At 55.8% G+C, this 15,235-nt stretch overlaps 1 protein-coding gene across 1 annotated transcript; it reads right to left on the reverse strand.

Moving 5' to 3' along the window:
- Window positions 1-10,024: 10,024 nt before the first annotated feature.
- LOC125321076 (serine/threonine-protein kinase pim-1-like) lies at window positions 10,025-12,562 on the reverse strand (the record flags this gene model as incomplete). The annotated part of the gene is made up of 6 exons (XM_048293477.1): window positions 10,025-10,062; window positions 10,245-10,394; window positions 10,643-10,819; window positions 11,454-11,820; window positions 12,026-12,076; window positions 12,194-12,562. Coding segments are annotated over 5 exons (1,071 nt in total), but the record flags the coding sequence as incomplete, so codon positions are not given.
- Window positions 12,563-15,235: the final 2,673 nt, after the last annotated feature.

Below are 15,235 nucleotides of genomic sequence, written 5' to 3' on the forward strand. Positions count from 1 at the left end.
TCAGTCCTGTCGCTAAACACACAAGGTCCAAAACAGATAAAGGGGGGGAGGAAGAACTTGTATTAGAAGCACCTCTGAGACAGGCTGTGGGAAATCAAGGAGTCATTTATATAAAAGTACCATTTTCTCTCGGAGAATTACAGCAGTGGAAAAACTCAATTGGGAAGTACAGGGACAACCCAGAGAGAGTAGCTATGCGTGTAGAAATAGCCATAAAATCCCAAAACCCAGATTGGGGTGATCTAAATGTTATGCTAGATGAATTATTGGATAAAACAGAGAGAGAAATGGTCAAAAAGCTGCTATATCTGCTATAGAAACTCAAATTGCAACTGGGAGTCTTCAAAGGTCAGTTAATGATATCTACCCCCTAGCGAACCCTAACTGGGATCCTAATGTCCCAGAACAGATGGAAAAGCTGAAGCGGTACCAGAAATGGGTGGTTGTTGAGTTAAAATGTGCCGTTCCTAAAGCAGTGAATTAGGCTAGGTTATATGAAATCAAACAAAATCCAAATGAAACCCCCACAGAGTTTCTAAATAGGCTTAAAGAGGCTGCACAAAAATACACTACCTTAGACCCTGACTCACCTGAGCAGCAGATCCACCTGGCTTACTTGTTTATAGGTCAATCTGCTAATGACATAAAGAAAAAGCTGCAAGAGATAGATGGGCCACCGGACATAAGTAAATTGTTGACTGTAGCCTGGAAGGTATACCAGAACAGGGACTTAGTAGACAAACATCATAAACCCCACTACAAGAGGTATGATAAGGAAAAGTCATCTGATACATCAAAAAGGGGTCCCCCTTTTCCCCTATCTGAGGACCAATGCGCAATTTGCAAAAAAACGGGGGCACTGGAAAAATGAGTGTCCATCACGAGCAGAAAAGAAGCCCCCAGTTTCAGAACTAACTGTAAATACGGACTGACGGGGACCGAAGGTAACTACTCCAGCAGAGCCTTTGGTTGTAGCTAAGCTGGGAAATGATGATGTTGAATTTCTGGTTGATACAGGGGCAACATATTCTGTGTTAAATACTTTAAAAGGTAAACTGAGTCAAGACACTGTGGATGTGATTGGAGCTACAGGGGTAAGTGAAACAAGGCCTTTTTTCCAACCTTTAACATTTAAATTGGGAAAACACTGGGTCACTCACCAGTTCCAGTATATGCCAAATTCCCCAATGCCATTGTTAGGCAGAGATTTATTGGAAAAATTGAAAGCAGAAATTAAGTTTTCAAAGGAAGGAGGAGTGAAAGTTATAATCCCAGAATCTAAAATTATCGAAGCAGCTGCTATACTTGTGCAGGAATGCCATGGAAAAATTCCCAAAGAAGTTGAAGAGGCTGTCATTCAAATAGTGTGGGCCAATGATTCTCCTGGGAAATCCAAAAAAGCTGAACCTGTGAGTATCACACTCAAAGCAGGGGCTACACCAGTAAGACAAAGACAATATCCTCTGAAATTAAAAGCTCGTAAGGGATTGGTACCTGTGATTGAAAAGTTTCTCAAATTTGGGTTGTTAATAGAATGTGAATCCAGGTACAACACACCAATCTTGCCAGTAAAGAAAGCTGATGGTAAAAGCTACAGGTTGGTACAGGATTTGAGGGAATCAACAAGATAACAGAGGACATACACCCAGTGGTAGCGAATCCTTACACACTTTTGACAACACTAACAAATGAATTAGGGTGGTTCACTGTTTTAGATCTCAAGGATGCCTTTTTCTGCATTCCTGTGCATAAGAATAGCCAAGAACTCTTTGCTTTTGAGTGGGAGAATCCTGAAACAGGGAGGAAGACCCAGCTCACCTGGACAGTTTTACCACAAGGATTCAAAAACAGCCCAACCATATTTGGAAACCAGCTGGCAAAGGAGCTTGAGGACTGGAGGAAACAAGAACCAGGAGGAGCAGTGCTCCAGTATGTTGATGACATCTTGATAGCAGACAAGACACGAGATGACTGCATCGAGCTCACTGTCAGTCTGTTGAACTTTTTGGGCCAAAGTGGGTATCGGGTCTCGAAAGAGAAGGCACAGGTTGCCAGGGAAACAGTGGTATACCTGAGCCTGGAAATTTTCTGTAGACATCGACAACTCAGCAGAGAACAGAAAGAAACCATCTGTCGACTTCCAGAGCCCCATACCGTAAGGGAGTTGCAGGCCTTCCTGGGAATGGTAGGTTGGTGTCGCCTGTGGATATCCAACTACGGTATACTGGTGAGACCTTTATATGAGGTCCTTAAAGCAGCTGAAAAAGGGACAATTATGTAGACAAAGAATGCCAGAGCTGCATTTAAACAGCTGAAACATTCCTTGATGTCAGCCCCAGCTCTGGGGCTGCCGGACTTGACTAAACCTTTTGAACTCTTTACACATGAGCGACTGAATGTTGCTCTGGGGGTACTGGCACAGCACCTTGGAGACCAGCGAAGAGCTGTGGCCTATTTCTCAAAACAACTAGACAATGTAGCCCAGGGTTGGCCAGGATGCTTGAAAGCTGTGGCAGCAACAGTCCTTCTGATACAGGAGGCCCGTAAATTCACCCTTGGGCAGCACATTGTTGTGTATGTACCTCATGCAGTGATAAACGTGCTGGAGCAAAAGGGGGGACACTGGCTCTCCCCTAGCAGGATGTTCAAAAACCAATCTGTGTTGTTGGAACAGGATGATGTTACTCTAAAGACAACTTCTGTGGTAAACCCTACGATGTTTTTATCATCCACATTACTTGACAGTGTGCCTGAGCATGATTGTTTGCAGATAATAGAGGAAACTTATTCCAGCAGACCAGACCTGAAAGATGTTCCTTTGAAAGATCCAGACTGGGAATTGTACACTGATGGGAGCAGCTTCATGAGAAACGGTAGGAGGATGACTGGTTACGCCGTAACCACCTCAGATAAAATCATTGAGGCAAAAGCCTTGCCTCCAGATGTATCATCACAGAAAGCTGAACTCATTGCACTAACGAGAGCTCTAGAACTGAGTGAAGAGAAGAAAGTGAACATATAGACTGATTCCAAATATGCCTTCAGTGTTGTTCATGCCCATGGAGCTATTTGGAAGGAACATAGCCTGCTGACTGCTCAAGGTAATGAAGTTAAGCATGCTAAACAAATTCTTGCACTTTTACAGAGCATTTGGAAGCCTACGGAAGTGGCTATCATGCATTGCAAGGGTCATCAAAAAGGGAAAACAGCCCCCGAACTGGGAAATTGTTTTGCTGACGAAACAGCCAGGGGGATTGCAGAAAAAGGCATTTTTGCAGTGGTACCACAGAAAGAGATAGATTTGTCATCATTTACCCCAAAATATGATCAGAGGGATCACAAATCAATTAAGTTCCTTAAGGCTGAAATCAAAGAAGGTGGGTGGGCTGTTACCCCAGTAGGACAAGTCGTAGTTCCACCCCTGATCCTTCTGGAAATAGCCCAACGAGAGCATGAAAGTACCCACTGGGGAACAGAAAATCTTTTAAAACATTTGAAGAAAGTAGTAATAGGGCGAAGAATGACTGATACTGTACAATCTGTAACAAGCAAGTGTGAAACCTGCTGTAAAAACAACCCTGACACAAGCAAGAGAGTTGTGTTAAGAGTGACAAAGACAGGAGATCTCCCAGGAGATTATTGGCAAATAGATTTTGCTGAGATGCCATGGAAAGAGGGATGCAGGTATATACTGGTACTGGTTGACACCTTCAGTGGATGGCCTGAGGCTTTCCCCTGTCGCACCAACACGGCAAAAGAAGTAGTGAAAGCTTTGCTCAATCATATAATACCAAGATTTGGGGTTCCTTTGGGAATGTCATCAGATAGGGGACCACATTTTGTTGCAACAGTGGTTGGGGAAGTTAGCAGGATTTTAGGACTTACCTGGGACCTGCACACACCATACAGGCCCCAGGCAAGTGGCAAAGTTGAACGCATGAATGGGACCCTCAAAACCCAGATTTGCAAGATTTGTCAAGAGACATCCATGACGTGGGTTCAAGCCCTGCCTATAGCCTTGCTGAGAGTCCGCATACAGCCAAGGCGAAGGGACAACATCAGTCCCTATGAAATATTATATGGCAGGCCATACCAGGTTCCACATATCCCAGGGGAAATTCATATGAGAGGTAAAAATGATTTGCAAAAATATTTAATGGCTCTGAGTTCCACTTTGCAGAAGCTCCAGGGATTCGTCATGTTATCCAAACCAATAGGATTGGACACACCTGCTCATCCGTTCCAGCCTGGAGACTGGGTCTACATCAAGTGCTGGGACAGCGACCCCTTGCAAGCCAAGTGGAAGGGACCATTCCAAGTTTTGCTGACCACTTTTACTGCGGTCAAGGTTGCTGGCAAAGGACCGTGGATTCACTACTCCAGGGTGAAGAAAGCTTCTGCTCCCAAAATCACCAAGAAGACAGAGACTGATACAAATCAGAAAGATGCAGTTTAAACTGTTTTTTACATGTTTGCTGTTTGCCCAACTGGTAACCATGATTCAGGGTTCACCCCATGATTTACATAAGACTGTGGTCCAAAACGTGTCCAAAATTCTTAATAAAAGCGATTGCTAAATCTGTACTCAGTTACTGCCCCTAGATGGGAAGTGTCACTGGCCATTGATTAGCATTTTAATAGAAGAATTAAGAAAGACTTGGATGAAATTTGGAAGAGAACTCAAATTCTACATGAAGTAGCTTCTAGAAATAACACCTTAAAATTTGATCATATTTTTGATACCCTCACCTCATGGTTACCAAACTGGGCCTGGGTAAAAGAAATATTCATAATAGTTGTAATAGTAGTTATTATCTGTGTAATTTCCTGTGGAGCAGCCAGTTGTGTAAACCGGTTCTGCGGGTAAAAAATAGAGTAGAGTAAAAACTAGAAGGATAGAGGTTTGTTAGTCTCTAAAAGGGGGGAAATGATGCCATGAAGATTTTTGCCTTTTCTTTTATACCCCTGTTACACTTTTTTACAACGTCTGTATTCCTAGTGCTTTTTGCTTACATTCTTGGACTTGTTTGTCAATCTAAGAGACTAAAAATTTTAGAAGCTTTGGAGCTAGGGATCAGTGTGCCCCAGACCCCAAGGTCCTCTCCAGAACACATTCTGTAAACCAAGATAGAACCATCCAGGGGAAGGTTCCTTGGGGAAGGGGGCTCACTTGAGTCTCTCATTGGGGAATCTACGATAGATATGCTAATTAGTAAAACCTATAATGTTATACCCAATGTTGGGGGGAGGGAAACACAGACAGAGCCAGAGATAGATTCGGCGGAGTGCATCTCGATGCATATGACCTAGACGTGTATACCTAAGGATCCTTAAAATAAATACCAAGCTAAAATCCATTTTCCACTTCTAACCATGTCTGACTCTTGATTTTAAGACCAGGAAAACGCATCAGTTGCTGTCTCAGTCTGAACTGCAGCTGGAGATGCTTCACTTCTGCCAAGGACTCTGCCACCTGGAGAGAAGGATGCGCTAGATGGAGTTGAGAAAGAAAGTGCGTATCACTAGCTTGTTTCCTCTAGTTCCTAGACAGCAAAGGGGCTATGAAAGCCAGCAGTGGCTTTTTGTTCTAGGACTTTTTCTTGACAAGCAGCTGCTGGATGTTTGGAAGGGGGTTTGGCATATGCAAAAATGAGAGGGTAAGATGGTACACTGAGCTTGAGAGAAGAAGCATATCTTCAGGGATTTGGATGCATTTCAGAGGGTGTGAGTTCCATGCTGAGCAGCTGATGGCACAGAAAAGGTTCTAAAGAAAGAGGCCGTGCTGGAATTGCCTTTTCTTTTGCAGCCTAGAAACTGCACAGCCAACAGCAAAAACGATTCCTCCTCCCTCCCTGCACCATGCAGGATCACATTCCTTTATGTCTCCAAGAGGCAGGATGCACAGCCGAGCTCTTCCACCGACTGCTCGCACACCACTGGGGCCGCGCCAGCGGAGCGCTTGGCTTTTTCCTGGGCACTGTCAGCGCTCATCGAAACAAGCACACGATAGCGCTGCCCACTTGCAGAAGAAGGAATCACTGCGAGCCCAGCTCGAAAGCAGCCCAAGGGCAGAGGCAACTTGGAAACTTCCCTGCTCTCAAATCAACGGTGTCGGGACAAAAAGATTTCCCTCATCTTCCCCTTGCAAGTGCAGACTCCTCTTTGCACCCACACTCCAAGAGCAAGATGAACTCCTTTGCCCTAACTTGCACTTTCCTTCTCAGCTCTAGGCACCATCCTAAGCCTTCCCTCTCGCAGAGTCAGGATCCAAAGACAACGGCACCAGGGACTGCTCACACACGAAAGGCACCAGGACAAAAGGCTCCCGAGCTTGGCCTTTGCATTCCCGCTGACAGCTCAACAGCTCTAAGCCAGAGAAGTGCCTGGTGGGAACAGCCTTTAGAATCACTCTGAGCACCTCATGACAAGGAGCTGCAGCGTGTGGCGATGAATCTCCAGCAGCCTCCTGCCCCAGGGTGTCCCCCGGGAGCAGCCATGCTCCAGGCCGTCACTGCCACCTGCACACCCAAAGGAGCCGGTGTTCCACACCACGGCTGTGCCTGGGACAGAGACACGAGTGGCCACAGAAGTGGCCATGGCACTGTCCGCACGCTGTCCCTGCTGCTTCTCCCCCAGCCGCTGGCGGGGCACCAACTCCCAGCCACCCACTCCTAAAGCCACTGGGACACTGCGGGGGCTCGTGGAAGCCAGCAGCCACTGTGACACAGCGGGGCTGCACAGAACCCACGCTGCTTTGTGACCCGTGGCTCCCAGGAGAGCCTTTGTGATGCTGGGGACCTACACGGAACCCTGGCTCCACTGTGACACCAGCACAGAAGCTCGGGGAGCCCTGCAGACCGTGGGGATGCTAGGGAAGCTGACGGAAGCCTGGGCACCACAGTGACGCTATGGAACCTGGTGGAACCGAGGGGCCACGGTGACACTCTGGGGCCTTTTGGAAGCAATGAGACCCTGGTGGGAAGCCACGGGATGATTAATCCTGACAGGAACCTGCTCCAGGTGGGCTCCTCTCTCCCAGCTTCCACAAGCGCTGCTAGGATCCCACTGCGGCACTGGCTTGTCCCGGGCTCACGGCTTCCTTTGGGAATGGCTCTGCTCCCGGATGGCATGCTGCAGAGAATGCAGGTAGATTTTGTGCTCCCTCCTGGCATGCAGGTGGACAAGAAAGCCTGATCCAGCCCCCCCTCAGCCCATGTCCGGCTGTGTCACTGGGGCGGGGGAACTTTGGGAGCAGCCCCAGCCCTGCTGCACAAATCCACAGGGAGCTGGGATTTTTCCAAGTCTCGTGTCTCCGTTGTGCCGTACTCCCAAAGAAGCAGCACCCCCTCCCGATGAACACGGCGAGTTACGCGGATGCTTGTCAGCTCCACTGCCTGCCTAGAAATCTGGGAACTGCTTCTACATGCTGCTCCCTTCAGCTCTTGGGCACCGACTGACACAGAGCTGGGAAACAAATCCCCTGGCTGCTGGCTGACAAGGTGACTTCCGCCAGAGTCAGAGCTCCGTGGGAAATCTCTATCCACGCCTGTCCTTTGAATAGATCCGCACACGGGGTGCGCAGGGACGTGTCCTGTATGGAAAGGAAGGAGTGTGCCAGCACCGTGACTGACACTTTCCCTCTCCGTGTGCGTTGCAGAGCCACGGGTACACAGACGTGATGGAAACCCTCGCACAGCCAGAGCCTTCTGTCCCTGCAGAACGGAGCGCGGCGGGTGGGGGCGGTTGGTGGGCAGCGAGTCCCGGACAGCGGGCGAGATCCGGCTCCACAGCTGCCAGGCCCCGCTAAGGCTTAATGCCGCCTCCTCGGCAACAGGAAAGGCCTTCAGCCTCGTCCCTGCCCAGAGGAGCAGCGCTGGCCTGGCTGCACAGCTCCTTTTCCCCACAGGTCACAGGAGATGAGATCACAATGCTTGCAAACACCGACTGCGAGCCACAGCTCTGGGTGCTCACCATGAACACCAGCTCTGCGAGCGCTGCCTGCCCCAGGCTCCAGGGGATGCGGTGGGAGCCCGGCTGGGCTCTGCCCTGGGACCATCCTCCAGGGACAGCTGCACACAGGGAGCATTTGGTTGCCACAAAGAGCCAGGCCATGGCTGCAGGGAGCTGCTCCAGGTGCGGCCTGCACTGCTGTGTGCTGCGCTCTGGGGCTGCTGCTCCCCGCAGAGGGGACTGCCCTGGGGTGCCAGAGGAGACAAAGAAGCTCCATCTTAAGCCTAACTGGGCTGGGTGGCTGGGCTGGGAAGAGTGGCGAGAGTCAAGGGCATTCACAGAGCTCATCCTGCTCTGTGAAGAACGAGGAAAAGGGAGTGGGAAGCCAGCAGTGAGCAGAGCTGAGGCCTGGAGAGCAGCTCTGAATGACACCCAAATCTCACCAGACCTCTGAGACATTGCTGTTCTTCAGCCAGTGACTACATGAGTCCCTAAACCTGGGGCTCGCTCTTCCTCGTGGCCAGGGGCATCAAGGAAGGCTACAGTGCAATGGGGACTGCAGTGAGCTGGGAACTCACTGGGGGAAAGAGGGAGCACTTGTGGAGCAAAAGGCAGGTGGGGGAGAGAACTGTTCAGAGAAGGGCTGAGCTTCAGCTTGAGCAAGCTGAAAAACGTCATTGGGGGTCATCCCAGACTGATTTCATTTCAGAAGTTACTGAACAAGTTTGTTATTGGGGGGTGTCATATTTTCCCCTGGAGGTGCACGCTCTGCAAACGTGAGCTGCACTGCCGAGCTGCTCGGGCACGTCTCTGCTGCAGGTCACGGCGTTTCTTCTTTGGCTTCTCGTGGCCCCGGGGCTGAGCCGCAGCAGAGCCCTGGCGGAGCCCAGAGCAGCCTCAGCATCCACAGAGCCCGGCTGCAAGGAGGCAAAGCAGAAAGCGCCCGTCAGCTGAAGGCTCCCGTTCCCCTTGTCCCAGCCGCCCGCGGTGCCCAGGCCGTGCTGGCCGTGCTCAGAGCGCTGCCCAAAGCTGCCCAGCATTGCTGCCTCTGGCAGGAGAGCAGGAGGGCAGGACACGTGCCCAGCCTGCAGCCGGCCGTGGCACAGCCACCTCCTCAGCAGCTGCCCAGAGCGGGATGCTGCTGCGCTCGCTGCCGTCTCCCAAAAGCCCTTATCCCAGCCGTGCCAAGAGGACGGGCACCCACCTCACGCCTCCCGCCGCCAGAAGAAAAGCTGCTCCCAAACGCTGTCCTCAGCCTTCTCCAAGGGCACGTCCCACCCACGCCGCAGCTGCTCCCGAGCACTTCGCCATCCGGACCCGACAGCACCTAGAACGCTTCCTTTGGAAAAACAAACCATAAATCAATGAAAAGAGATTACAGACAAAAAGGGGAAACAAGGAAAAAGGTAAAAAATCTTCTCTCTGCTGGGGCCTTGAGGAAGGCCCAAGCCCGCCATGCGAGGGAAAAACCCACCCACGGGCCAGGGCAGCCCACGCTTTCTGCCTTCCCCCTGCACTGCCCCCAAAAGTCATGCTGAGCCCAAAGCCAACAAGGGCAGTGGAGTAGCCCAAGCCCTTCCTTGCCTGCAGAGCAAAGCAGCCCATGCACAGCTTCTGCTGTCCAACCTCTGCTCCCACCATGGGGCTTGCTTTGTGTCGGGCCGGCTGCCCCAGCCCCAACGTGGGGCACGGTGGGTGCTGGGGGCTGTTGGCAGGGCCAGGAGCAGACTCCCAGTTCAAAACCAGCCCAGCCTATCCCCCCAGCCCTGCCAAAAAGCAGCTTGGCAGCCGACTGAAGAATTGGTTGCATCCGCCCCAGCAAAGGGGGGAACCTTTGCTTCCCGGCCAGGCTGTGCAATGCACAAATCTGGGAGCAGCCCCCTGCGTGTGGACTCATCTGCAAATTCGCCGTGGAGCCTGGCTTTGGAGAAGGTGCCACAATTGAAGTCCATCATCTTCAGCTTGCCAGGTGGAGGAAGAGCTTGTCATCCTTGATGTCACCCTCCATGTCTCCAGCAGCAGCAGCCGCACCTGGCACAGCTTCTCCAGGGGCTTCTTCTTCCCTGGGGCTGGAGCAGGCTGTCAGTGCTCTGCCCAGGGCCCCGGCTGTCGCTGAAGCAGGACAAGCAAAAGCAGCTGGCATGGGGGCCACCAGTGCTGGGAAGAGCAGCTCAGCTCCAGCAGCAGGGCTGCGCGTGCCCAGCTGAGGAGCCCTGCGCAGCGATTCAGGCAGGACAAAAACTCTGCCTTTCTTTGCTGCCTCTTGCCAAGGCACGTGTGCAGCTGGAACTTACCGGCTCCCTGGCTCAAAGCGTGCGTGTGGCTCTCTCCATTCTCCTACGGCACGCGAATATCCTGCATCCAAGGATCACAGGACAGGTCTTCTAATGAGGGCCTTTCCGAGGAGAGCACGGATAAACACCGTCGGATGAGATCCTGGCACTCTGCGCAGAGAAAGCAGAAAGCACCAGTCAGTTGCAGAAGGCTCCTGTCCGCTTTGCCCCACTCTTGCCATGGCCAGGCCGTGCTGCCTGTGCTCAGGGCTGTGCCTAAACTTTGCCATCAATTCTTTCTTTTGGAGGGGAGCAGGACATTGCCACCTCCTCAGCAGCTGCCAGGGTGGCATGCTCCTGAGCCCGCTGCTGTCTCCCAGCACTGCTATTCCCCCCGTGCTGCAGAGACGAGGATCCACCTGGAGAGAGCCGTCGTGGGAGCGAGAGCCGGCCCCAGGTGCTGTTCCAGCCCCTCCTGAAAGGGTGCTCCCCGCAGACCATCTGGTGCAGCACGACGCCCAGGGACCAGACGGTCGCTGCCTCGCCGTGGTACCAGCCGAGGTGCGTCCATTCCGGGGGGCTATAGGACGGTGTTCCTATGGAATAGAGATGGAGTTCTTCAGGGGGACGCTGCCTGCTCCCAGAGCCTCACCCCAGCATCCCTGGGCCTGCGGGGGCCGCACCCGCTGCCCTCTCGCCAGCACCGGGGACTTGTGTCCAAACTGGGGGTTGGAAAAGAAGCCGCTGGTGTCGCAAGAGGGCAGCGGAAGCCCTGGCAAGGCCCGAGCATTCCATGCAAAGGAAAAACGCACTTGGTGCTGGGGAAAAACCACGCTTTCATCCTCCCTGCCTGCACTGCCCCAGAAACCATTCTTAAGCCAAGGCAAGCGCGGGCAGCAGAGCGGTCCGAGCCCTGTCTCGCCTGCACACCAAACGGGCTGGAGCACAGGTTCTGGCCCCCCCTCTCTGCTACCCCCACCCACGGGTGTTTCTGTGGCGCTGGCTGCCCCAGCCCCAGCGCCAGTCCTGGGCAGAGTGGCTGGCAAAGGCTGCCAGCAGGGCTGGAAGATGGGCCCTCAGCCAGCGCCGCTCAAAAGCAGCTCAGCTGAAGACTCCGGCTGCCATGACTGGCAGCAAAAGGGACGATCCCCCGGGCCACAGCCGGCTTGGGCTGTGAGCTCTTGGGCTCTGAGATGCCGCTACCAGGAGCCTCCCCCTGCGTGGGCTCACCTGCAAAGCTGGTGTAGGCTGCGGCTTGCAGGTAGGTGCCACAGCCAAAGTCGATGAGTTTGGCCTGCCCGGTGGCCAGGTCAACCAGGATGTTCTCTGGTTTGATGTCCCGGTGCAGGACCCCGCAGCTGGCGCAGTGCCGCACGGCCTCCAGCACCTGGCGGAACAGGTGCCGCGCCACCTCCTCGCACAGGAAGCCCCGTGCCCAAATGAAGTGCAGGAGGTCCTGAGACCGCTCCGGGCGCTCCAGCACCATCACCACGTTGCTGGGGAGCTCCAGCCACTCGTGGAGCTGGACGATGCCGGGGAAGCCAGCGGACACCTTGTCCAGCAGCACGATCTCCAGTGGTGCTCGGGTGCCGTCGGGCTGTGGGAGGAGCACGATGCCGTCAGCGGGGCCGATGCCGTGCCGGGGCTCGGCAAGCCCTCAGCCAGCCGGGGACGCTCTGCGCGCTCCGCTGGCCCCACGGCCGCTCTCCCTCGAGGCGTTCTGGCGGCTTCCACCCTGCCGGGCCTCGGCTCATCCCCGCCCGTCGCGCCCCGGCTTCTCCCGCTGCCCCTCGCTCACTCACCAGCTGGCCCCAATGGTGGATGCGGTTCCGTGGCACCCGTTTGATGGCCACCTGCAAGGCAAGGGGAGCAGCGGGCTGAGCTCGCCGCCCGCCGTGCCGAGCCCCGTGCTCCTTCTCCTCCTCCTTTGCCCCCCGCCTCCTGCGCCCGCCGCCGGCCCCGCCACTCACCGGGGCGCCGTCCGAGAGCCGCGTCGCCGCGAAGACGCTGCCGAAGCCGCCGCGCCCCAGCAGCGAACCCAGCCGGTACCGCTCCTTCAGGCCCTGCTGCGCCTTCCCTGCCGGCGAGACGCGGCCGTCAGCGCTCGGCCCGGGGCCAGGAACGGCCGCCGAGCGCCGCTCAACCGCCCCGGGCCGGCCATGTCCACATGTTGGCTCTTTTGAAGCGGACACCGGCGGCTCGGGGCCGGCGGCCGCGCTCAAGAGCGGCGGACTTCGGAGCGGGGAAGACGCTGCGGAGGCGGCGGGAGCGGCCGCGCCGCCTGTGTCCCCGGCGGGCCCCGGCAGGAGCCGAGGCCGGGGTCGGGGTGGGGGTAGGGGTCGGGGTCGGGGTCGGGCCAGCCGGAGCCAGGGGCTGGCGATGGTGCCCAGGAGCCAGGCACTGATGCCCGCCCAGCAGCGCCACAGCCAGGACGGCGAGAGCCGGGCGGAGGCGGGACCGCGGCGGGACGCCCGGGGGCGGGGAGGGGGCAGCCCCGCCCGGGGCCGGGGGCGGGCCGGGGGCATGGCCCGGCCGGGCGTGGGGAGAGGGAGGCCGCGGGAGGGGGGGTTGGGGAACGAAAGGGAGAGCGGGAGAGGGTGCGAGACACTGGGAGAGGGAGAGGAGGAGCAGGAGAAGGGACGCAGAGGGTTCGTGGACTCGCTGCTCTTGTGCTGCTCTTGTGCTGCTGCCGCTGCTGCCGCTGCTGCCGCTGCTGCCGCTGCCGCTGAAGCGCTGGGAGCGTTTGTCCGCGTGTCCGTGTGTCCGGTGCCCGTTTGTCCGTTCCCCCCCGCGCGCCCCACGGCCGAGCCCCGCGCGCCCCGGGGCAGCACGGGCCGCTCCGCTCCGGGGCCGAGGCGGAGTCCCGGAGCATCTCTTCCTCCCGCAGCCACAGCAAACCCGCTCGGCCATTGGGAGCATTTTTGCACACGTTTCCCTTTGAAGGGCTCCTCTCTACCCCCATTTCCAAGGAGTCTCCCTGGGGTTTTGGCACCTGCAGCGACAGGGCAGCGATTGGGCTCCAAACTTCAAGAAACACATGGAGGGGCTGGAGCATGTCCAGAGATGGGAACGGAGCTGGGGAAGGGTCTGGAGGACTTCTGAGGGGCAGCTGAGGGATCTGAGGGGGCTGAGCCTGGAGGAAAGGAGGCTCAGGGGGGACCTGGCTCTCTCCAAGTCCCTTACAGGAGAGGGCAGCCAGGAGGGCTGGGGCTCTGCTCCCAAGGGAAAGGACGAGAGGAAATGGCCTCGGGGGAACCTTTGGGGTGGATGGTGGGGAAATTCTCATCCTCCATGTCTCGACAGAGGGGGAGGGGGGGAGGGGTGGGGCACGACCTGGGGACACGGGGGTGGTGACGGTGGGCTGGGGACACGGGAAAGGGCACGGGAAAGGGCACGGGAAGCCAAAGCCCCGCTGAGCGCTGGCGCTGGGCTGGCGCGGGGTGAGCCGGCAGCAGGGCCCCACAGCCCTGAGGGACTCGCCCTGACGCCCGGGGAGTATTGATCCTGGTCTCTAAAAAATGACACTCAATAAAATACCATTAAAAGATGCCTCCTTCTCCTTCTCCTCCTCCCCCATCCCTTCTCCTGCTCCCCCCGGGCCCAGTGCCCACCCTTGGCCCCCCGTTTTCCCAGCGCGGTCGCATCCGGCGGGAGGAGCCGGGATGGAGTCGGGGCAGGTCGGGCTGGGGCAGGGCTGGGCTGTGGGCCCGGCCTGGGAGCCCCCCACGCGCCCCCTCCTCAAATTCCCCTGGCGGGGGGCGCTGGGGGCGAGGGGGGGCGCAGGTGGGGTCCGGGTGGGGAGCGCCGGGCGCTGCGGGTCTGCCTGGCAACTGGTGAGTCACCAGCGCCGCGCGCTCTGATTGCCTGAAGGTTGTTCAGCGCCTTCTCTGATTATCTGATACTCGCGGGCAATTTTGGTTGGTCGGTGGGGGCTGTGGGGCGGCTTAGGGGGGGGGCCTCTGCGCCTTTGGGGTTCGCTGGGTGCCGATTTGGGGTTGAGGCGCCTCCCAAGGACCCCCCCGGGGGGGCGACACAAGGGTGACACACGGGGGTCCCCATTCCCGATCCATCCTGGGGCCGGTTCCACCCCCTCCACTCTCGGTCCCCGCGCGGGATCCCCCAAAGTCCCTTCCCACTGTTCCCCAATCAACGGGACCGGGGCGAACTGGGAAGCCTTCCTGGGAACACTGGGAGCAGCCGGGCAGGGGCAGAGTGACAGCGGGGCTGGGGGGGACACACGACCCCCCAAAATCAGTTCAGTGCCGCAGCGTGTTGTGCACAATGTATATGCTGACAAGAGAAGGGGGTGCTTTTGGAACGTGTTCCTTCCTGACACGTCTGTCTGTGGGAGCTTTAGGTGCTTGGACTCAGGGATAGCGAAGGTGTGTGAAAGTGACTGGGCTGCGAGAATCATGTTGCACAGGGAAGAGGGAAGGTCAGCAAATGTCTCCTGTCCTGGCACATGTCTCAGTCTGAACTGCAGCTGGAGATGCTTCACTTCCGCCAAGGACTCTGCCACCTGGAGAGAAGGATGCGCTCGATGGAGTTGAGAAAGAAAGTGCGTATCACTAGCTTGTTTCCTCTAGTTCCTAGACAGCAAAGGGGCTATGAAAGCCAGCAGTGGCTTTTTGTTCTAGGACTTTTTCTTGACAAGCAGCTGCTGGATGTTTGGAAGGGGGTTTGGCATATGCAAAAATGAGAGGGTAAGATGGTACACTGAGCTTGAGAGAAGAAGCATATCTTCAGGGATTTGGATGCATTTCAGAGGGTGTGAGTTCCATGCTGAGCAGCTGATGGCACAGAAAAGGTTCTAAAGAAAGAGGCCGTGCTGGAATTGCCTTTTCTTTTGCAGCCTAGAAACTGCACAGCCAACAGCAAAAACGATTCCTCCTCCCTCCCTGCACCATGCAGGATCACATTCCTTTATGTCTCCAAGAGGCAGGATGCACAGCCGAGCTCTTCCACCGACTGCTCGCACACCACTGGGGCCGCGCCAGCGGAGCGCTTGGCTT

Source organism: Corvus hawaiiensis, unplaced genomic scaffold, assembly GCF_020740725.1.
Source record: "Corvus hawaiiensis isolate bCorHaw1 unplaced genomic scaffold, bCorHaw1.pri.cur scaffold_60_ctg1, whole genome shotgun sequence".
NCBI classification, from domain to species: Eukaryota; Metazoa; Chordata; class Aves; order Passeriformes; family Corvidae; genus Corvus; species Corvus hawaiiensis.